Source organism: Syngnathoides biaculeatus, chromosome 3 (genome assembly GCF_019802595.1).
Source record: "Syngnathoides biaculeatus isolate LvHL_M chromosome 3, ASM1980259v1, whole genome shotgun sequence".
NCBI lineage: Eukaryota > Metazoa > Chordata > Actinopteri > Syngnathiformes > Syngnathidae > Syngnathoides > Syngnathoides biaculeatus.
Window position 1 is genome coordinate 4,589,489 of NC_084642.1, and position 24,506 is coordinate 4,613,994.

The window sequence follows — 24,506 nt, forward strand, 5'->3', positions numbered from 1 at the left end:
TGGCTCGTTTTACCGTAGTTCAGATGACAATGTGCTAGGGAATATTAGGAAGCCCTGGTAGACAAACACAATGGAAATGTTGAAGTGTAAACGACAGTAAAACGTACCGTAATTATCTGCCTACAAGCCGCGACTGTTTTCACACGCTTTCAACCCTCCGGTTTATGTGGTGATGCGGCTAATTTGTGCATTTTTTTTCTAACGGCCACGAGGGGGCACTTGAGCGGAAAAGGTAAGAATGAGACCGGTGGAATATATGTGTCGAGGAAGTGACTTTTACCGGACCCCGTTAGCGTCGCGCTAGCGTTAGCGCTGCGCTAGCGTGTTGCTGCTGTGTTCCTGGCGTGTCTCAGTGATATTTACCGGTAAGTTTTATTTTAACCGGCCCTGTTAGGGTTAGCGCTAGCTCCGCACTAGCGTTAAAGACTTTCTCTGTACCGTCTTCCTTGTAAATATCTTGTGTTTCAATCTGGGCACTTGTGGATTTTACACAGATGTGGCGTATGTATGTACCAAATGGCATTTCCGTTACAAATCTACTCGGTGAGGCTTGTAACCATGTGCGCTCTGTAGGCCCGGAATTACGGCATTAGGTGAAGCCGAGGCACTTTTGCTCGTCACGTGTTTCTAGAACAGTTATATTCTGTCATTTATTGCATCCATCCATTTTCTTAGCCTCTTATCCTCACGAGTGTCGCGGTAGTGCTGGAGCCAATCCCAGCTGTCATCGGGCACGAGGCAGGCTACACCCTGAACTGGTTGCCAGCCAATCGCAAGGGCACATGGAGACAGACAACAGTCGCACTCACAATCACACCCAGGGGCAATTCATTGATTATTGCATGACTAATAGCATGTGACATGTGACACATACTATGCGACATGCCAGAGGCGCAAACGACTGCTACTTTAAAGCACACGGATCAGCAAAATATCCAAACAGGCCATAGAACTTTCCCCAGAGGCAGATATTCTCTCTGCTCTGTAGAATTGACGAATACTGGAGTTTGCAGTAGTTGGGGACATTCTCTGTCTTTTTTTCTAGCCGTTAATTAGCCTGCATCGATTCCATTAGATTTCAGTCCTGCCCAGCATGTCGGAGCACAACATGCTACTAAACTCAAGGCGGGCAACTAGGAATTGGGACTCGGGTGTATGCTGTAAAAACGCATTTAAATCTATCATTTAAGAAGCTGCAGGAACTAATTCACTGAATAATTCACCATTATTCTGTTCTTTGTTTGTTTGTCTTTTTCTTAGATCGTAACGAATGTGCCGAGAACGCCGCTATTTGCAATCCCGGTCAGTGCATTGACACGCTGGGGAGCTACCGCTGCATCTGCCCTAACGGATTTAAAACGACTCGGGACCAGTCAATGTGTGTCGGTGAGGGGTTTTTTTTTTTTTTTTTTTTTTTTAATACTCTATTACTATTGTTCTCCCGCTGAGCGCTATCCTGTTTGAACTTAAATTGGCATTTTTTAGACACGGACGAATGCGAGCGACAACCATGCGGCAACGGGACCTGTAAGAACACGGTGGGCTCGTACAACTGCCTCTGCCACCCCGGGTTCCAAAATTCACACAACAGTGACTGCATAGGTACTGTTCCTGCACATTTGCATGGAAAAGGGAAATGAGAGCAAGACTATGTACTTAAAGATTATGTATGACTGTGTTTGTGCTGTGTTCAGATATTGACGAGTGCTCTAGTCAGAGGGGGATCTGCCGTAACGGACAGTGTGCGAACACTGTGGGCAGCTTTCTCTGTGTGTGTAACGACGGCTATGAGCTTTCGCCAGACGGGAGAGTGTGTATAGGTAAGAAACGGTAGATGCCTTCATGCGTGCTGTAATGTTGTCCAAATTTACAAGATCAGCCTCATACCTCCCTTTCTTCCCAGATATAAACGAATGTGTAGTAAATCCTGGCACATGCGGCGTTGGCACGTGTCTGAATCTGGACGGCTCATACAGATGCATTTGCCCACCCGGATATTTTCTCCATGAGGAAACGTGCGAAGGTAACCGAAAGCAAGGAAGCAACGAGCGATCGCACACGCACACAAACGGGGGAATGGCTGCCTTCGTCTATACCAAAATGGTTTCTTCCGTTAGCCATTCTACACCAGAAGGTGGTTGAAGGATTTAAGTACGGGTAAAAAGCATAACTTTACTGCCTCACATTATAAATCTGGTGCTTAGGGCTCCCAAAGGGGTGGAAATTTTCTGCTAAATTTCCAGACAGTTTCTGTAAAATTTTCATCGGAAGTTAAGGTGAAATGGCAGTGAACGAGTTAACATCCAAGCAACAACAGCCACAACAACTATACGTTACCATCATTTCAAAAGTATTGTCAGGGCATTTTTGCCAATTAAATGACTAAAACCCACATATAAAATGTTTCTACTCGCTCCAAAATACACGAGTTTAAAGCCTTTTCGATTCTTGCGAGAACAGGCTCTCGCTAGATGGGAATAAAGTCCTGCCTCCGCTGCTCCCCATCCACGTCTCATTTATCTCCTCCTTCTCACATGTGGGAGTGGGCCCAAAGTAGAATGCTTGGATTGTTTATGTAGTGGTGCTGATGAAGAGATATTCGGCAGACTTCAACACATTCCCTAACCCTGTTCTTGGAAGCAGGGAGGAACGGCACTAAATTGTCAACATCAGTAAGAGCAGCAGCTGGTCATTGCGACGGCCGAACGCATGACAGCGAGGTCATTCCCCTGCGATGTTGTCTTCACATATCGCATATTTGAATAAACGTTGATTTACTCACTTCGCCGATTTACCAACCATCCCCAAAAACTTTTTTTTACCCGCTCTGATGTGATTTTCCTTTTTCGCCAGACATTGATGAGTGTTCGCAGTCACCCGAGATCTGCATGTTTGGAACCTGCTCCAACACAGAGGGAAGCTTCACCTGCTTGTGCCCTGAGGGCTTCCAACTGTCTGCCTCTGGACGCAGATGTTTAGGTAAGTACGTGAGAAAAACGGGACTATCTTGAAACCGTGTTATAGATGAGGTGTGAGATGCTGCGGTGTAATTGCATCCTTCTGTGCCAAGAAAGCACTCAGTGTCCCTGCTGCTTTTGTGGCCGTTAAGGGTGACTCTAAACCGACCACCTTCCCATCTCCTCGATTGTGTACGTATGTGTTTATGTGTCCTCCATGTGTGTGTTTAAGGCTTGGGTGGGGGTGCTCTGAGTCCACCGTTAGGGAGTTCCTTTGAAACACACGAGCGGTGACGTCTCCGGTTCTGGAGAGGCGGATTAAAGTTTGCGTTTCACCCCTCTCCCCAGTGTCGGTCGTGCTTGACCGAAGGGTGGAGTGTGAATTAGAGCAGCTGGGCGGAGGGCGCGAAACATGGGCAATGAATGAGATCAAGGAGAAAATTCCGTCACACTTGTTTTCGGGTTGTTTTTCTGGAAAACGATGATTGACGTGCAGAGGATGGAGTAAACGGCAGGGTGTCCTATCAGTAACGACACACTTCCTTTTTTTCTCCCTCAGTTCATTTCAGGTATTGTTTGCACAGAAATGAGGCAATCTCCATCTCATCGCGGAGGCTTTGCAGTTGTCGCAAGGGTGTTGTTTTTTCCGTTGGTCCTGGCTCCCCAATTGTCATAAGAACACCGTGACAAAATTGCTTCCTGACAAGAAGTTATCATGTGCTAACTTTAGTTTTGCACCAGTTTGAGATGCTTTATGGCTCTCACACTGTTGCAACGCTATTCATGGCAGGTTTTGTTTGTCTTTTACAAACCACACTGCAGAAGGCCTGGTACGACCGCAGCTGATGTAAACGCTGAACTTATAGAGAAGGCGTTAGCCCGAAGCCAGTGAAAATCAAGAGCTGCATTTGTTTTCAGCGTGAACCAAGCTTTTGTGGAAGCTCCGGTTCCAGCTCAGCCCTCTAGTTCAGGGGTGCTCAAATTGAGAAAATGGTGTAAATTGCACTATCCACTAGTGCAATGTGACGCCATGGCACTTCTCTGAACTGTAGTTGGACACATTTCAATTTATTGCAATGCTACTCCAGCATCAACTGGCAAGTGAATGACTGTCAAATACCGAAGGCCTCACCTCTGTCTGAATGATACCTGAAACACAGTACAGTGACTTTTGAGATATGCTGTAAAGATTTTGTGTTGGAGCTGTTGTTGTTGTAGCCAAGTACGACAGTCATTATCCAGTATCAAGGTCCAGAAAGTGAGCCACATAGGCCGGGGCGCTCCACAGGTTTACCGCCGTCAGCGTGGTCGGTTTTTGAGCACAGTTGAAGAGATGATGCGCATCGTGGGGTGGGTTTGGGGGGCGACGTCACACAATGGCCATTTATCGACGATGTTGTTGTCGAGTCGATGCTGATAGTTGTTGAGCTTGTGACACCAGCCCGAACGGGGTTGCGATAGCGTCCATCTCCCGAGCTGCGGGAGTTGTCTTTCGGATTCGGCTACCGGAGGCGGGTAGCCGCCCAACACGATGTTGGGTTTGTAGCCGGCGATCCCGTCGGCTACGGCGGTTCGATGGGTCGCCGAGAGGCCGCGCCTGTAGTCCTCTGCGTCGACGGACGGCCGATGAATGTACTGCTCGATCGATCCTGCTTGTACCATATTTTCCGCACTATAAGGCCCACCTAAAAGCCTTTAATTTTCTCAAAAGCCGTCGGTGCGCCTTATAATCTGGTGCGCATTATATATGAAAAAAGTTTTAGAATAGGTCATTCATTGAAGGTGCGCCTTATAATGCGGTGCGCCTTATAGTTCAGAAAATACGGTATTTAAAGTCATGCTAGTATTTGTTTCATTTGTGTTATTTTTATGACTCCGACTGTCAGCGAGACTGCTGTCCTGCTTGTTGACAATTTTGCATCGACTCTCAATGCATTTTACCACCACAAGCAGTGCAAGTGCACAAGGCATCAAGTGTTCTGCGGAAATACCAGCGGATTGGTTTTGTGGGGCGAAGTAACTTGACCCACGAAGATGCTGTGTACCCAGCACCAGGTGTTCATGTCTTCGCCAGGTGCGCGCTCATGTGTGTGCAATCTGTTGTGGTCAAGGCGCTTATTTGCGCAATTTGGCGAAGGGCTAGCAGGAGAGCGTGGCCATGTGCTTTTCATTACAAGAGCCAGCAAGAGCAAGAGTCCTCCCGTTGCCAACCTTCCCAAGTTAAACGTTTTAGCATTAAGCAACAACAACAAAATCTCCCTTTGCTGCTCTGATTAAGTTTAAAATGTGTTAGCCCCAAATCTATATGGGAGCTCGCAGGGCCAGATTTGTGGAAAACGTGTTACATTATTGAGTACCTACGGGAAGAGTTCGATTGAGGTCTTGACAAAATTCCGAGTTACCAGATACTTCAAGGACGATAATTTTATCTTTTATCAACAAAAGCCGTTTTGGACACCGTGGAACATTCCGTTGGACCATTCCATTGTTGGCATAGTTTTTCAAACCCGTATCTGCATCGTTATGCAGATCTTGGCCAAAATTTAATGTTCTGCCAAGGCCTATTGGCCACAACGTTTGATTGAAATCCATTGTGTTGGTCACAAGTGAAAAATACCCCTCAGTAAATGAACTTCCATTGCGCATGATAGATGTTACAAATGTTGTTCAGCGACGTTTTTACTACACAGTTCTTTTAGATGGAGCCAAGTTAACTTTTTCATCCCGCTAGCAGTTGTCCGGATTGATTTATATTTCATTTCACAGTCAGAAAGAAAAGCGCTGTAAATCTTTGACATGCGCAGCACGGGCGGACAATTGTTGTCGCGACTTCCGGCTTGACCCGATGTACAGTAACTATGCTTTATAAATCCAATTTATTTGATTTACATTGTATTTTCTTTTGTTGTGTTACAGGGCTATTATTCTTGGGCTCGCATAGATGGATAATGTAGAATTAACTACATTTTAGTGTATCCTTAGACAAAATTAGTGCTTCTCAAATAGTGGGGCGACACCACCAGGGGGGTCTTGATTGGGAAGCCGAGGGGGAGCGTGTGAGAGCCCCAAGAACATTATTAACCATCTAAATAAATAAATAAATTATTTATTGTAAGTTGATCTAATGTGAAAAAAAAAACTATTTCTTTTATAGTTTCCTCCATGTTTTGTAAGGTTTAGATGAGGTTTTCCTTTATATGCTGTTATATAAAGATCAGAATCAGAATCAGATTTAATGGCCAAGTATGTAACAACACACAAGGAATTTATCTCCTGCAGTCGGTGCCGCCCTGGGATGACATTCATGTTGAGTTCTGAGAAGAAGAACAAACAAACTAACAAGAACGAAGAACAATAGACTTTCAATAAAAAGGAAACTATTCCTTACAAGAGTCACAGTTGTGCAAGATGTCTTCTTCATTTCGAGCAGTTAAGAGTGCGTCAACGCCCCACATTATGTTAAGCTCTTACAGAGTGCCCTTACCCGTTTGCAGTTTACTGTTATAGACCAGTGCAATGACAATTGTGCAAAGGGAGCAGTTTAAAGTGACAAATTGTGCCATAGTCTACAGTATACGTTACTAGTACTAATACTGATTGGTCCATGTGTGGAGGATCCCAGTTCGAGTGGTGTGCAAGTGTTCTAGGGTGGGTAGGGTGGTGCCGACAATCCGTTCAGTGGTTTTGATCGTCCGTTGCAGTCGGAGTTTGTCCTTTTTTTGTGGTAGCCTCAAACCAGACTGTGATGGAGGTACACGGTACTGATTGGATGACCGCTGTGTAGAACTGTCTCAGCAGTTCTTTTGGCAGGCCCCGCTTCCTCTGAAGCCGCAAGAACTGCATCCTTGGCTGGGCTTTTTTGGGGATGGAGTTGATGTTCGTCTCCCACTTCAGGTCCTGTGAGACTGTAATTCGCAAGAACTTGAAGTTCTTGACGGTTGACACAAGACAGTTGGACAGCATAAGGGGCAGCGTTGGTGAAGGATGCCTCCTGACGTCCAAAATCATCTCTCCAGTCAAACTCATTTTTCTCGAGGGCCACATTGTAGTTACCGATTCCCTCAGAGGGCCGTTATGACTGTGAAACCATGAAAATCTTTCGCCCCATCACATTAAAATTTATGAACTAGTTTGGGACTCAGAAATCAACCATTGATGATGATTGGTAACACACAAATACTTGCAATATCTCACCTCATCATATATGAAAAGGCAATTTGAAATTTTGTTACAGATTTGAACAAAAATCACGGAAATTGATACACATGATATGTCTTCGCGGGCCACATAAAACCATGCGGTGGGCCAGATCTGGCCCCCGAGTCTCGAGTTTGCCACCTGTGCTTCAGAGTGTTCAACGCCAGGTTGTGCTGCCACAACAAAGCTCCAATCACGCCACTTCCTGTTGATACTCAGACGCGTCGCCGTCTTCGATGAGGCCGACGACTGGTGTCATCTGCGAACTTCAGGAGTACTTGCGGGGCCTGCTTTGGTCGCAAATTTTGTTCGTAACAGGAAACAATTGAGAAGCACTGGACCAAACAAACTTTTGACTTTTGCCATCCGGTTTTAAACTCGTTTGTCACCTTTTCTCTCATTCTACGTGTGCCCGTTTAGATGTACGAATCAACTACTGCTATACAAAGTTTGAAAATGGTCGCTGCCAGGTTCCGAAACCTCAGAATACTACCAAGGAAGAATGCTGCTGTACTGGAATGATAGGTCAAGGTTGGGGAGATCCCTGTGAAATTTGCCCCGGCCAGACAGACGGTAGGCTTCCATCACACACAAAAAAAAAAAAAAAAACCAACACAAGCTTGCTATTGCATTGATATCAGATATTTTTGTGTATTAATGATGTTTGCAATATAATGTTCCAGATGCGTTTTCCCTTCTCTGTATAAATAAGGGATACACACGTGGCCTCGATGACGTTCCAAAGGGTATGAGCGTTACTATTTTCCGTAACTCTTCATCCTCGGCCCCTCGCAAGAAGTCACATTGACTTTCCTTTTCTTGCAGATGTCGACGAATGCATCAATAACCCCTGCACTAACGGCCAGTGCATCAACACAGACGGTTCATTCCGCTGCGAATGTCAGCTGGGCTACAGACTAGACGTCAGAGGAATTACTTGTGAAGGCAAGTGTCTCTTATTATCCACTGTTGCTCTCTTTCTTTCTTGATGCGTGTCCATGATGCGTTCAATATGTCTACGTCCATTCCAGACACTGATGAGTGCGACGTCGGTAACCCCTGCGGAAACGGCACGTGCACAAATGTGATCGGAGGCTTTGAGTGTGCGTGTGAGGAGGGCTTTGAACCGGGTCCAATGATGACCTGCGAAGGTGTGTGAAATGGAGTCTGTCTATTCTACACGGGCTAAGAAAAAAAAATGGACCACTTTTTCAAAATTTACTCTGATTTCTTTGTAAAAATTATAATTGATCATAAGGACCAGGGACTATTTTCGCTTCCATTCCTTCTTCTTCAAAATGAATTTTTCCTTCTCTTTCCTTTCCTTTCCTTTCCTTTTTTTTCCTTCCCTTCTTACTCAACCGGGATCCAAATCCAGGACCTGTCTTTAATGTACCGGTTAGCTGTTTGTCCGACCAGTAACTATAAATGAGCACAAAAAACATTAACCATCTTAAAAACAAAGTTTTGGTCATGTGCCTTAGTTTAAATTGAACACGCTGCTGTACTGTAAGAAAAAGTTTTGGTGTTCTTTTAAATATGATTTGAGGGGATTAAATTTGCTTTCAGTCCAAGTACATGGGAGAGGTTCCAACTGAAATTCACTGTTTTTAATGTAGATTAAAAATGCACTTTAGAGGAATGACACTCATTACGTTGTTTTCTATATATTCATAATTGATCTTGTTATCATCATTGGACTCTTCTCACTTTTTTTTCCCCAGATATCAACGAGTGCGCCCAGAATCCTCTGCTATGTGCATTCCGCTGTGTAAATGTAGTGGGCTCCTATGAGTGTAAATGTCCAACAGGATATGTACTGCGTGAGGATAAGAGGATGTGTAAAGGTACTGCAACTCAATAACTAATCAATCAGTCCTAAACGCTGCTCTTGGTCACCTTTTAGCATGAAGTACACTACAAGGAGTCCTCAGGTTAAGACGGTCTCGACCAAAGACGTTTCGACTTTACAACCCCCGTCCCCCGTCCGCCATTTTGTCCGTGTTTGTGTATCTTTGCGTTTTTCGCCCTCCATTTTACACATCATCGCCCCAAAGAAGAAAGACCAAGACCGTGGAAACAGAGCTCAAGATCATAAAAAGATTGGAGAAAGGAGCGACACAAACACCACCGAGGCGTCAGTCGGTCGACCGTGGTGACAATTATTAAAGACAAAGCCCGGATTTTAGCACATGGGAAGGGTTCCGTTCCTATGTCGGATACAAAGATGACAAAACAAGGTTCTTTGATACTTGTCGAGATGGAGAGGTCATAGACCGAGGACTCACAGTATACACAGTATGGATAATAGCCACTCGTGACGTTACATAGCATACTATCCGTCGAGCCCTCTTAAAACTTGAGAAAATGTAACCAGACGAGTCGCTGTTTACACCGCAATTGTCTCGGATGCTGTGGTTACCACGGCAACGGTCGTAAATGGACGGAAGGCGCCGAGACACAGAAGGACCCTCTCAGTGTCAGTAGCGTCATTGTATATGCATCCAACATCCCAACAGGCCAGCAATTCTCTCACTAAACGTCCACGTGCAACTGCTGTTCCCTGGCCAGTATCGTACCGAGAAGACGGAGTTCGTAATTGAGCTCTGCGTGCATGCAATACCGGTAATTTATGCTCAATTGCGTTTGGATCCCAGTAGACGGATCATGAAACAACATGTACGCAATCATGAACCCAGTGTACATAAACGACTAGATTCAGTAGTTAAATTGTCGAACACTAACAAGACATCATCACATGATGCTCATCAATAGCATTAGCTAGCATACTATCCTAAATACCGCGCTTGCAAAAAAAAAAAGGCATCACACATGGGCAGACAAAAATCACTTTACACAAATGTCATTAAACGATCATATATGGATGGAAATACAGGAGACAGCAAAGTCGACAACACGCCTATAAGTCGATGCATTGAAAGAGAAACAGAAAAATACGTTGTTTTGAAAGAAACCTGCAAATATGCAAATTGACCAACACTGAATTGTGACTATGTAGAGGTTCACTGCACTGCACCACACTTTCTTCTTTAGCAGCATTCCTGTGATTAATGCTCACTACGTTTGTCTTGCAGACCAGAACGAGTGCGAAGACGGCCTCGACGATTGTGCCAGCAGAGGAATGACCTGCAAGAACCTGATTGGTACATTTATGTGCATCTGCGCACCTGGATACACACGCCACCCGGGTGGAGATGGCTGCATCGGTAAGACTTTATCACCAACTCATTGTTCATTGTTCTCTATTTTAGCATTAATCCGCCAGATCACTTGGGGGTGCGGGGGCTCAATTGGTGAAACTATATAATTTAGGCGTTCCCCCTGGAAACTCCTCACATACTGTCCTCCCGTACGTCTGCTTCAGATCTGAACGAATGTACAGCCAAACCGGGCATCTGTAAGAACGGCCGTTGTGAGAACACAGTGGGAAGCTATCGCTGCAGATGTGACGAGGGATTCCTGTCGAACCCCACACAGACGGAATGTATCGGTAAGTGTGTGCGTACTGCTCACTTAACCCTTTGCATATTCTGCATGGATAAACGGTTGATTGTCGTCACATTTGGAAAAATATGGGGATACGAATGTGGTCAAAATATATTTGCAGTAATCAGCCTTTTTGTGACACGCTCTTATCTCGTTTGTAACTGTCAGGATAAAGGAAAGCAACTTGTTTCACAGGCTTGCTTTCAAATCTAAAGATATACCTCAGATTGAAAGTGATGCGCACTCAGTTGGCCTGTGAGAAAAACTCCAGGCCAACTGAGGCTCAGTTGCTATCTAACTTCTGACAAGACGTTAGCGATAGCGCGCGTAGGTTATCGCCTCGCGTCTGGTCTTGTCTGGGTGGCTTTGTCTGCTTCCCTTTTAGCCACCTCTTTGTTTGCTCATGTGACGGTTTGTCTCGCTCTCACATTCCCTTCCCCGTGTCTCCCGACATCTAGATAACCGCGAGGGCTTCTGTTTCACCGAGGTTCTGACTACCCTGTGTCAGCTGACATCCAGCAACAGAAACATGGTGACCAAGTCGGAGTGTTGCTGTGATGGAGGCAGGGGCTGGGGCAACAACTGTGAGCTTTGTCCGCTCCCCGGGACCACCCAGTTCAAGAAAATGTGTCCTCTGGGAACTGGCTTTACAACTGATGGAAGAGGTATTTTGAAATTTTACGTTAAATAGCCATCTAATGAAATGAAGACTGATAAACCAACCACACTTCACTACTTTGTCATGGCAAAGATAGCTGACCTGCAGCACTAAAGAGGATGAGCACTGTAAAAATTGGCTGTATGGAAGTACCGTAATTCCCGGCCTACAGAGCGCACCTGGTTATAAGCCTCACCGAGTACATTTGTAAAGAAAATACTATTTTGGTACATACATACACCATTGCTGTGTAAAAGCCACAAGTGCCCACATTGAAACCCACATTGAAACGCGAGATATTTACAAAGAAAGACGGCACACAGAGTTTAACGCTAGCACCGCCGCGCTAACGCGAGTGCTGCCGTGCTAACGCGACTGCTAGCGCCGCGTTGCCAGGGCCAGTTAAAAAAAAAAAAAACATACTGGTAAAAATCACTGAGACACGGCAGTTACACGCTAGCGCAGGGCTAACAGAGCCGGACCGGTAAAAGTCACTTCCTCGGCACATATATTCCACCGGTCTCACGCTTACCTTTTCCGCTCGAGTGCTCCCTTGCGGCCATTAGAAAAAAATGCACAAATTAGCCGCATCACTGCATAATCCGCAGAGTTGAAAGCGTGAAAAAAGTCTCAGTTTATTGGCCGGAAATTACGGGTACTTCATGAATTTGTGATGTTACCCAAGCCACTTCAGTTCTTTCTTAAAATGGACATTTCTATAATGGCTTCAAAAACTTGGTAAACCTGATACATTCATTAAAGTTTCAGAATGTTATTATTTTACTTCACAAGTTCTCCACATTCCTTATTTAAGTGTCTAGTAAAACGACAACATTAATGTTGCTCCAGTAATAACGCTCTCTTTGCCTTGTTATTAAGACTTTTTTTTGTTTTTTTGTGTGTGGGCTGAGTACCTTCTAGATTTCTATCAGTTCAATCAGCATAAAGCTGGCATCGGATGGAATCCTTGCATCTCCCCAAAAAATGGCCATGTTTTTTTGTGCCATTAACATGCTTCGTCAAAGAGAGAGTAAGCCATTTCAAATACTTAAGATTGGTCAATAACTTTTATAAATAAAGAAACTCTCTCATAGTAGTCTATAAGCCTATAGAAAAATTGACCAAATTTGCAGATATGAGCTTTCTGCCCGACAGTGACGGTATACGTTGCTCCTTCAAAAACAACAACAAAAATTAGAATTGATGCAATAAGATGCTACCAAAGTAGATTTTTTTTTTTCCAAATGAAACTTTTCAACTCACTTTAACATAGTTGCTCGGCACCAAGATTGGGCAAAATGACGCATTCCTTCTGGCTCCATGAATCTCCTCAACTCACTTCAGCATAGTTCAGTTGGCGCCAAAGTAATTTATTATCGAGCACAAAAACAGTGGATAGGTGCACATGGAGAGCTTCACTGTACTGACAGTAACTTAATGTGAGGTAATTAAGCTCTTCTGTATTTCAGTTTATTGACACAAACTTTCCTCTTCAGATATCGACGAGTGTCGCGTGATGGGGAACTTGTGCAAGAACGGCCAGTGTGTCAACTCTCTCGGCTCGTACAACTGCATCTGCAAAGCCGGCTATGCCACAGACATCACTGGCACTCAGTGTGTGGGTGAGTGTACAGTCCGCATCCATCTCTCAACTTTATGGACGCGTTTCCTGCCATAACTGCCTCCCGTTACCATTCCTTCTACCTTGTAAAAATGCCAAAACCGCACGGGTAGGCTGCCCACACACACACACACACACACACACATCCATGCAAAACATAGCCCGACTCTGTTGATCTCATCATCTGCTCTTATGGAATATTTGCCGCAAAGATCAAGCAATGTCTCACTCTCGTGTTCGTTGCAGATGTGGATGAATGCATACAGGCACCCAAGCCTTGTAACTTCATCTGCAAGAACACAGAGGGTGGATATCTTTGTTCCTGCCCCCGTGGATACCTCCTACAGGAAGATGGGAAGAGCTGCAGAGGTGACACAGACACATACTGTACACAAAGAAGCTTTAATATTCAGTAGCATCTGTCCTTGACAAAAGTTTCCTGGTGGGAACCGCGGTACTGCTGAGTAGACCTGCCCCTCTCCCAGTGTTATGCTCACTGTTCTATTCTGGGTCGTCCTTGTGCTCGTACTTAATCGCGTCCTGCATCCAAAGCTTCTTAATCAGGCTTGTTTTGAGCCTAAAAAATGTGCTCTTCGGTGGCTTCTCTCGTCTGTATTTGCCAGAACTTTAGTTCTCGTACCTCGGCAGTGCCCCTTGTGAAGTGCTGATTTCTTAAAACAAAAGCAAAGCAAATTTACCATAATTCCCGGCTTACAGAGCGCACCGGGTTATAAAGCCTCACCCAGTACATTTGTACAGGAAATACCATTTGGTACACACATACGCCGCAGCTGTGTAAAAGCCGCAAGTGCCCACATTGAAATGCAAGATATTTACAAAGAAAGAAACCGTTTAACGCTAGCGCCGCCACGCTAATGCTAACTCTAGCTTAGTCTAGCGCTAACAGGGCCGGTTAAAAAAAAAAAAACGGTAAAAATCGCTGAGACAGGGCCGGACCAGTAAAAGTCACTTCCTCGGCACATTTATTCCACCGGACTCACTCTTACCTTCTCCGCTCGAGTGCCCCCTTGCGGCCGTTGGAAAAAATGCACAAATTAGCCGTGTCACCGCATAAACCGCAGGCTTGAAAGCGTGTAAAAATAGTCCCGGTTTATAGGCCGGAAAATTACGGTATTTGTGTAGCGCATTTCATACGCAAGGTAACACAATGCGCGCATCAATAAAAACATTTGAAAAAGTACAATTAAAACAGCTTTTAGTGCAAGAAACATCACTGAAAAGTGAAAGTAATCTAAAATGCATGACAAGAAAAACAAAAGTTTCCTGTATGTACTGCATGTACATGCAATATGCACAGGGCGCCATTGATGCTGTGTGAAATTAGACAAGGGCCGCTTCACCGTTTCAAGATTTACCATCGTTTTAAAAAAGTCACATTGTCAAAGTAACCCGATGACTTTCCACATGGTTGAAAAAGTCGGCTGTTTTTTTTTTTTTTTTTTTTTGGGGGGGGGACATAGGCCTATGCAAAGGATGTTAATAAAGTGTATCTGCTATAGGAGGTTTTAACACTAGGGTTGGGGATAAAGGCGGTTTCAGAGGGGTTGAGGTTAGGATTTGGGTGGGTTTGGCTTAGTGGGAAACATATTATCACCACCACCACCACCGCAATTGAGTCACATACGGTAGTTCTTTTCCCATCTGGGTGCAACAGGGTGTGTTCTGCTGCAGGGATACGAAAGCCAATCAAAGTGCAGCGGTGTGTGTCCTGGAGCCAATAATACTGGAGCAGGGCGTGTCCTGCCTGGAAACTATGCGGGGACCCAAATAACGCATCACATTTATGAGACCCACTCATCTCTCTGTGACAAATTACATTTATACATTGATGAATTATGATATCACTATAATGCTGTCTTAAAGTTAATGTTTGCAACTAGCTTCGAGAGTTAGCGCATAAGTCAAACTTTTTTTTTTAAATGTTTGACTGGTCCTACGTTTTATACCCCAGAGCGACTTATATGTTTTTTTTTCCACACTGCCAGGCGCTCTAAGCTTGTGAGCCAGAATCTGCTACTCCCATCAGCTTTGGACTACTTAAAATGTACCATCTAGGCTACATATCCATTTATAAAGACAACTGCGGAGGATGGAACACAGGTTGCCACCAAAAACAAAATCATATTCTGCAGATTACAGTCTACAAGTACTGAGATATGCAGCTGAAAACAGTCATCGGGCTGCAGGAAGAAAGTTTGGACTGAATGACAAAACTTACTTTTTCTTTCCTTTCTAAATAAAACGTCTGTTCTTTATCTCAGATTTTATAAAATACATTTCTCCCCCAAGTTGCGACTTCTATGATTTTTTTTTCTTCTTCGTTGTGCATTTTATGGGCGGCACGGTGCCTCAGCTGGTAAAGCGTTGGCCTCACTGTTCTGAGGACCCGGGTTCGATCCCGACCCCGCCTGTGTGGAGTTTGCATGTTCTCCCCGTGCCTGCGTGGGTTTTCTCCGGGTGGGCACTCCGATTTACCTCCCACATCCCAAAAACACGCAACATTAATTGGACACTCTAAATTGTCCCTAGGTGTGATTGTGAGTGTGGCTGTTTGTCTCGATGTGCCCAGCGATTGGCTGGCGACCACTCCAGGGTGTACCCCTGTCCCTCATGCCCGTTGACAGCTGGGATAGGCTCCAGCACTCCTCGCGACCCTCATGAGGATAAGCGCCAAAAGAAAATGGATGGGTGGATGTGCATTTTCTGTTTGTTGCCACTTTAAAGTCCCACGGTCACGCTGTCATTACGTGACCTGCGCGTTTCCTCGTTCAGGAAGGGAAAGTAAAAACGGCAATCGGAAATTAACCAAAAAGTGCTGAGGAAATACCACCGTGTGGCGTCCTCGCCAATACCAGCCATAAGTGACACGGAGAGCGTAATTGCAATCCAATGATATTGTGATATTTTTGCTCAATATTATCACGCTTGATGGATATCTGAAATGATTTTTTTTTTTTTTTTTGGTCTAATGATAATGATAATTATTTCCATTTGTACCGTTTTGTGAAGACATTACAAGGTATTGTCAAGATGTGGCTGATCAACTTTTGGAGCGAGAAGTTGTCAAGTATGACATCGTTGTTTGAAGATCTTAACATTCGGAGAGGGAGCTAGCTAAGGATTGCTCGTTGTTAGCGGGCAGCATTCAAGCTAGCGTCGCCACCCCCGCTGTGTTTTTACTATTTGGTTCATTTGCAGTTCACTTGTAGGTCAGGGACAGTAGATGGACTGAAATTTTCCGAGATGAAAAAATGAGCAGCCCTCAGCGAGCAGTGCGTGCATTCATCTCACGATAACAAGTAGATGATGTCACGTCTCCACTTCCCTTTCAGACTTGGACGAGTGCTCGACAAAACAGCACAACTGTCAATTCTTGTGCGTCAACACCATCGGCGGCTTCACCTGCAAGTGTCCTCCTGGCTTCACCCAGCATCACACCGCCTGCATCGGTAAATAAACGCCGATTGACTTACTGATCCAAATATTTTGTCCTCGGAAGTGCTCTCGCGTACGTGTATACCTAAAAGGAACGAGGCGGATAAACACGTGGAGTCATCACACGCTCGCGACTTCCTGCGTCCGCTAAACACATGCCGCGATCTTTCCCAGGGTCGCTTCTTGTACGAGCAAGCCCGCTTCGTCGTCATTTTTTTGTCCGATATCGCACGCATCTTGTTCGCCTGCGCTCGTGCAGCCGCGCAGCTTAGTGAGTCTTTGTTATGAAACTGTGCAATGGATTGTCCTGACAACCGCGAGCTTTTTTCCAGGCCTTAAAGCAGCTCCCATGACCTCACATCCATCCAGAGGCGAGGAGCTCTCGGTCCTGATTGCGGAATGGAATCGCCCCTGGCTTAGGATACAAAACGTCGTGTCATTAATTTGTCAACAAAAACTTGGGGAGAAACTGGAAACCGGGAGTCCATTAGGGGTTGTTGAGTGGCCAAGTCGTACTACTGGAATGAACACTTTCCATGGCCTGCATCAAATACTATAAATAGACCTTCATAACTTAGGCACCAGTAGTTCTTCACAATCCATCAGCCCCTGCGGAGAAACGCTGAACTTCGCTGTCAAGGTTTTCTAGTAAAATACAGTCAAAGATTGTCGCACACACAAAATCGGATGTTGATTATTGCCCAAAGTTTGGACTGGACACGCGAGACAAATACATGACAGACGGTAATTTTCAGCTTCAGCCACAACGTGACAACTGCTGTTGACGGTCCGAATTCTACATAGAATTGAAGTATACTGTATGTGTATGGATTGCTTTTGGTTATGGTCTGAGGTAGGCTAGGTGGAACTTTATGGCCATAATTCTAAAAAAAATTAACCAACAGTATTTGGTGGAAACAACCTTGCTCATCATCAAAATACCGCCTTATTATTTCATCTATCATGTACCCATAATGGGCGGCACGGTGGATCAACTGGTAAAGCGTTGGCCTCACAATTCTGAGGTCCCAGGTTTGGTGCCGGACCCGCCTCTGTGGCGTTTGCATGTTCTCCCTGTGCCTGCGTGGTTTTTCTCCGGGCACTCCCATATTCCAAAAACACGCAATATTAATTGGACACTCTAAATTGTCCCTAGGTGTGATTGTGAGTGCGGCTGTTTGTCTCGATGTGCCCTCCGATTGGCTGGCGACCGGTTCAGGGTGTACCCCGCCTCCTGCCTGTTGACAGCTGGGATAGGCTCCGGCACTCCCTGCGACCCTAGTGAGGATAAGTGGCAAAGAAAATGGATGGATGGATGGATGGATGGATGGATGGATGGATGGATGGATGGATGGATGGATGGATGGACCCATACTAGCTCAACCTGGAAAATTAGTCCAGGTGAAAGGAATTATGAGCAGTTCAAAATAGTACGCACAAACCTTCAGGGTTCTGTTCAAAAGCAAAATAGATGTCAGGAAACCCCCACGAGAACGTCTTTCTTTGTTCAGCTTTATATTAACTTTACTTGGAGTTAATCTGGGGCACTTTAAATGGCAGCAGGTGTCATGAATCCCATTTCGCATGAGTTTGAATGGGATTGGTTCATTCTGAACACAACAACATCTCAATCGGAAGAGGGTGTGCACACTTTTGCAACCCTTAGAGTTCATCTGGGGCACTTTAAATGGTAGCAGGTGTCACGAATGCCACTTTGCATAAGTTTGAAGGGGATTGGTTAATAATGAACACAACCACGTCCCAATCAGAAGGGGGTGTGCACACTTTTGCTACCCTTGCACTTGTTTTACTAAGTTCTCTCGAGGGTCAAAAATGTTTTTGCAAATGAGTTAATGGGGCGTTAATGTGAAAATGCTCACATGTCGTCGTGTGCTTCGATCAGCATCGGTATACTATGACCAGTTCTGACCTACGGACTCATAGGCAGTCTGCAGTGTTTGACGCTCTTCTTTTCTGTTCTATTTAGCACTTGTATCCGATTTTGGGCTAATCTAAACCATTCCTCCTCTGCTGTATTAGACAACAACGAATGTTCAACAGACCCGAATCTTTGTGGCGCCAACGGTGTTTGCCAGAACACTCCAGGGAGCTTCAATTGCGACTGCCAGCGTGGCTTCTCATTAGACCCCAACGGACAGAGCTGCGAAGGTCGGAAAACAGCCGGCAGGCCGCGACTCACAATCAGATTGATTAAATCCAAAAAGTTGACTTTGTTTGCTCGTGCGTTCGCACCCCGAAGACACGGACGAGTGTGACGGCAACCACCGGTGTCAGCACGGCTGTCAGAACTTAGTGGGCGGCTACCGGTGCAGCTGTCCGCAGGGTTACCTGCAGCACTACCAGTGGAACCAGTGCGTGGGTAAGCAAAGAACTGGAACTCTGCTCTCTCGTCTTTCTCTTATCGACCATCTTTTTTCAGCATTATATCACACATGCGTCTGGGTCCCAAAAGAAGAGAAGCAAACAAACCAACACGAGTCATTTGATCCAGAATCGGGTTGAGAAAACGGCTAAAACGGCTTGAATGATCATTTTAGCTTTCTGTACCGACCGACACAACTTGAAACACGTTCACTGCCATTGACGGTTTCACAAGTCAAATATCCATGTGAACTGGGAAGGCCTGTGTGATGGTCTGAGAGAACACTTGTGATTAATGGACATGCGCGTACAATTTTTTGATGTTTTTTTCACGTTTTTCTACTTCCGTGCCAGTCTGAAACTTCCCCATCCGTGCGAAGAATACAGAAACAAATGTATTGTTTGTTATTTATCGACTGGAAGTGTCATATCACCCGAACAAATACCTGAACAATCCTCCGGTGATTCTTGTTCGATGCTGGAACGTGCTTTCCAGTCGACAAATAACAAACAGTACGTTCGCGTTTGCTTCTGTATTCTTTCATTCGCTGCGTTCGGCTTTGCGAGACGTCCATAGCGAAATGCGCGCGGGGCGAAAATGAACGTGAGGAAAAAGCTTGGATGGGGAAGTTTCAGACGTGCACAGATGTAGAAAAAGTGCAAAAATTCAAAAAATTCTACGCACATGCGGATTAATCCCAAGGGGACTTTTCAGCACGGGGGTCTGAGCACTCCCCCGTGCTGAAAAGTCCCCTTAGGATTAACGCTCATGCGCGTACATTTTGTAAACTTCCGGCCATTCTGAAACATCCCCATCCGTGGTTCAACATGTGCAATTCGACAACTTGTCGCCGAGGGTTCGTGTTCGCTATGGACGTCTCCGAAAGACGAACACAGCGAACATACATATATGTGTATATCTTTTTTGATCAACTTTTGTTTGAAGGTTAGGGTTAGGTTATAACGTATCTTAGCTTCCCCTATGTAGAAGAAGGGGAACTATAAGACTGGAGGATTTCCCAGTTAGATGCTACGTACCCAGAGTTCCCCGGTTAGTAACGCATGCGCATTCATCACAAGGAGACTTTTCAGCACGGGGGAACACTCAGACCGTCACACCGGCAGTGTGCGAAGTCGGCGTCGGATGAAAAGAAAACGTCGGGTGAAGGTGGATCGCATTGAAGGGAGACAGAACGTCTCCTCCTCGTCGGCAGCTCGCGAGAGGCTGGCTGCTTGAAAAGTAGATCTTGGGGTAAAAAAAAAAAGCCATGGCACCCCTGAACTCGATGATCGATTGACTTTTCTGGCGCTCTAATTGATGGCACGGACAAGCTCGTTTGATGGTGAAACTCTTAACGCTGACGTTAGCTCGCAGGCTAGTCATTGTGTTTGCCATGTTTGCTAACCAAAAAAAAAAAAAAAAAAAAACCTTCCACAAACCCGATGATGATAGTGGATTGGTCGCAGTCTGTCCTTTCAAGAATGGCCACGAGGCAGTCTTGTCATCTTTTGTGCTGTATGGCGGTTCACCTTTTATAGTTTCATAGCATTTATCATACGTATAACATAGATTATTTCCCATAGCTCGCAGAGTTTGTCTTTGGCGAGGGCGGTCTGCATTCACACTCCTCGCTTTTAAAAAAATCCACACCACTTTGGGTCAGTCTCCCGGAACAACCCCAAACACAAATTTTGGGTGTTGTTGCAGTTCAGGGTTCGGGATAGTTAATCACTTTTCAGTATCGTGCGGCTGGTTGTTTACAAACATTATGAAAATGTCTGTGTATTAATTTCCGCACGAGGCTGACATTTGCCTTTTTCCCACTATTGTTTGCGCCACTTGAGCGCCGCTGACCTTCTGCTTGTTTACTTCCCGCGACCCAGATGAGAACGAGTGTCAGAACACTCAAATCTGCGGGGGAGCGTCGTGCCACAACACTCTGGGGAGCTTCCGCTGCCTCTGCCCCACCGGCTTCAACTACGAACAGGCCTCCGGGGGCTGCTCGGACATCAACGAGTGCTCCAACACCCAGAACCCGTGCAAGTTCGGGTGCTCCAACACCGACGGCGGCTATCTGTGCGGTTGTCCCGCCGGATACTACAGGGCAGGACAAGGGTACGCCACAAAACGAAACGTTGTCTTCGGCCGGGGCCTGACGGCTTCTGTCCCGGTTTCAGGCATTGCGTGTCCGGGCTGGCTTTGGGTGGCGCTGACCAAAGTGTGGCTCCGGGAGGGGAGGATGATGAAAATTCTCTGTCTCCTGAGGCCTGCTACGAGTGCAAGATCAACGGCTATCCCAAGAAGGGGCGCAATCGACGCAGCACCAATTCGACGCGGGATGACGTGCAGGTACTTTGCCGCTCGGGAAAACTGAATTAAATTGACGGCAAAATAAACGTAAAAGTCAGAATTGCGCGTTGTCTCCTTTAAACAAGTTAACTACGTTGCCTCGCGCCTGTCACCTGATGGCTTCATGCTAACATAAATGGAAAATGCTATTCGTTTGGTTAGCATCTCTGGTTATAGTTTTACAGCCCTTTAAAGGTCAAATGTCATGCCTATAAACAGATTTTGTAATGAAGAATACATATAACATTAGGAGGTGGTTAGAGCACTGGTTTGGTAAACCAGGGGTTGTGAGTTCGTATCCCACTGGGGCCTCCACTCCCTGAGAAGGGTTGCGTCAGGATGGGCATCCGGCGTAAAAATTGTGCCAAACGTACATATGCGTTCATCTGAGATGACACGCTGTGGCGACCCCGAAAGGGACAAGCCGAAAGAAACACACACACACACACATATAACACAAATGCACTTCAATGTCTGTACGAAAAAATTAATATGAGTAGAGAGCGCGTCATCCATGCGCAAAGTTGCAGAAGTGTCATCCGACATCCAAGTGGTCGCCATATTGCCTGCATCGTCTGTCCATTACTTCACACCGGGACATTCGCCATTGAAAACATGATGTTCCACCAACTATGGGACACGGAAGCTCTTTTCAAAGAAGACAACATCTCACAATCGAGGGGAGTGACCGGGGCAATATTACCCTATTGTTTCGAGCTATATTTAGATGATATGCGGATCACTTCTAGCTAACAACAGACTCCCAGACAGTATGTATGAGCCAGCCCGGCCGAAGCCGTGCTTGGCACCGACGGGTAGATCGACACATTTAGCACCCCTAACTTACGTGCTCGGATCTTTTGTTACATTCTGAGAGGATAACGCCCCCCCCCCCCCCACCACTATTATTTTTTTTTAGTAGCTATGTATCTTACACACTGTCATTTGGAACCCACGAAGCTCTCGTCCTTTGCACCTGTGCAATCCATTTTTCACGACGACCCGGGTCTTTTGGAAAAGTATGAAGAATGAATCCATCCTCTTGAGTGTTCGAACAATATCCACCAATGCAACGAGCCGGCATTTTGGCTAACACGAAGGAACAACGAGCTCCCTTCCCGGAGGTAAAACTAATGGAAACAAACGAAACCACTTGAGGGCGGTCCTGCCATGTACGTCACTTCCTGCTTCTTGTCGAAAACAAATCCCTTCAGAGGATTTTCATGGCGGGAGTTACAAAAAGCCAAATATGTCAAAAATCACGTTGTGTGGTGAAAAAACGGGTGGGTCCATACCGGCTGCCGTTTTTTTCCATTAATAACGTACTAAAAATCATCCATTTCATGACACTTGATCTTTAAAACAAGCTTAGCTTCATGCTAACATAAATGGCAAATGCTATTCATTTGGTTAGCATCTGTCGTTACAGTTTTGGAGCCCTGTAAACATCAGATATTTAAACACAGTTACATAACACATACACGGACAATAAATATAATAATATTCACAGGCATAAATTATTCATCCTTTACAAAACATTGCAAATATTCTTGCAATTTAATAATCAGTAGGAGTTTTTGTTTCCATTGATTGTATTGTACTGTAGCTACTGCCCCCTGGTGGCCAAGGCGGGCACAACAGAAGGAGCAGCATTGCAGCATTAAATTGCGAGTCACAAACTTTCGAGTGCAATTTTTACAGTTGTTAGAATGTACAATGTTATTTAAAAAAAAAACAAATTTTTGAGGGAAATGGGTGGGGGCGGGGCTTGAACAGATGAATGGCATTTCCATTTATTTGAAGGGGGGAAATGATTTGAGAGTTCCCGCGTTTCTCCGCAGACGTCCGACAACGAGATGATCAGCCTGGCCAGCGTGGACGTCGAGGACACGCTGCACTTGCACCTGAACCTCAGCGCGCTGAGCAAGCGCGAGCGCCTCCTGGAGTTCACGCCGGCCCTGTCCGCCCTCGCCGACCACGTGCGCTACAGCATCGACGGCGGCAACGAAGAGGGCCACTTCAAGATCGACCGGAGGGAGGGCGTCAGCTACCTGCACCTGAGCAAGAAGAAGGTCCCGGCCCCCGGCGCGTACGACCTCCGCATCAGCAGCGTGCCCCTGTACAGGAAGAAGGAGCTGAACGCGCTGGAGGATCGGCACGATAAAGACTACCTCACGGGGCAGCTGGGGGACATCCTGAAGATGAGGGTGCAGGTCGTCCTGCATTAACCAGCGCAAGACTGTGGCGGGCGGAGAGGTTGACGATCCACAAACGGCGAAACATCTCGAACTCGGGGGGGGGGGGGGGAGGGGGCGGGGCGTGGGGGTGTTTTCACTTTTGCTTGCCACCAAAGAAACGAGGAGGAGGGCGCAAGCGTTCGATTGCCAAAGATGATTCTACACGCGTCGTAGGTATTATTACAATTGCTGTGGGAAAAAAGTGATGAGCGACTGAACGCTCGGCTCAGTCAAAAAACGAAGAACATTCATGAGAAATGTGTAAAAAAAAAAAAAAAAAACGGGATGGGGAAAAAAAAATACGTGTTTGCATGTCGTGCGGAATCGGTGCCGCGTCGAAAGGCAAAAGGACAACGGGAAACTCTGAAGGTTTTTTTTTTCCTCTCTCTCTCTCTCTTTTTCTTCTTCTCAAATAACTGTGCCCAAGCGGAAGAAGAGGACGTCCCACTAGTCCGAAGTCTTGAGTTCATTTCCTTCACGGATGCGACGCGCGATTCGCGGCGGGAGGTCAAATTGCGAGCGGATCGGGCAGGAGAGGAAAGGAAGCCACCGAGGACTTTTGAGACGTCGCGGCAGGCGTCCCGTCGCGTATTTAAAATACGCCCGTCCGCTCTTTTTTTTTTTTTTTTTTTCCAACGGATCGTTCATATTTACTGGTGCTAGCGACACGACCACATAGCTTCAGAAAAAATGCACTGTGCCACCATGCGAGTCTCTCACGACGACTCTCGATTTCACGTCCGCCGGCCGCTTTTCTCTATATTTCATGTAAATTGTGTTTATACTGTAATAATCAATGCCACTTTTAATCTTATGTTGCCTTTGTAAACTAGAGGAAGCCCCCTGGATTACGCGGGGGGGGGGGGGGGGTGTAACGGTGCTTATAATGACCAACTACTTTCTTTTATTATCTGTATACATTCACATACGTGCGCACGGACATACACACATCTGAAATTAACGATGACAAACCTGGACCTTCCTGATCATGCACTGAGGCCTTCGCGGCCACACATTCTCTCACACGTACAGATCAGTGCCGCATCACCAAGGGCCAGCCCGACGCCGGTCTGGGTTCTTGTTCACGTCAGCGGGGGTTTAGTTGTACATTCACAATAAAGAAAAACATTCTTTTGGTGTA

At 45.8% G+C, this 24,506-nt stretch overlaps 1 protein-coding gene across 1 annotated transcript in view; it reads left to right on the forward strand.

The window, feature by feature from the left end:
• Positions 1-24,506, forward strand: part of fbn1 (fibrillin 1) — an 80,285-nt gene extending 55,779 nt beyond the window's left edge. Inside the window, exons 46-66 of the mRNA XM_061813781.1 lie at positions 1,261-1,386; positions 1,486-1,602; positions 1,695-1,820; positions 1,904-2,023; positions 2,854-2,979; positions 7,575-7,727; positions 7,838-7,900; positions 7,980-8,099; positions 8,186-8,305; positions 8,879-9,001; positions 10,250-10,381; positions 10,540-10,665; positions 11,120-11,326; positions 12,816-12,941; positions 13,187-13,309; positions 16,294-16,410; positions 18,437-18,565; positions 18,657-18,776; positions 20,663-20,894; positions 20,957-21,128; positions 22,970-24,506. Of these exons, the coding sequence (XP_061669765.1) occupies positions 1,261-1,386; positions 1,486-1,602; positions 1,695-1,820; positions 1,904-2,023; positions 2,854-2,979; positions 7,575-7,727; positions 7,838-7,900; positions 7,980-8,099; positions 8,186-8,305; positions 8,879-9,001; positions 10,250-10,381; positions 10,540-10,665; positions 11,120-11,326; positions 12,816-12,941; positions 13,187-13,309; positions 16,294-16,410; positions 18,437-18,565; positions 18,657-18,776; positions 20,663-20,894; positions 20,957-21,128; positions 22,970-23,356 (3,065 nt within the window). The 3' untranslated portion in view covers positions 23,357-24,506. The remainder of the gene's footprint in view (positions 1-1,260; positions 1,387-1,485; positions 1,603-1,694; positions 1,821-1,903; positions 2,024-2,853; positions 2,980-7,574; positions 7,728-7,837; positions 7,901-7,979; positions 8,100-8,185; positions 8,306-8,878; positions 9,002-10,249; positions 10,382-10,539; positions 10,666-11,119; positions 11,327-12,815; positions 12,942-13,186; positions 13,310-16,293; positions 16,411-18,436; positions 18,566-18,656; positions 18,777-20,662; positions 20,895-20,956; positions 21,129-22,969) is intronic.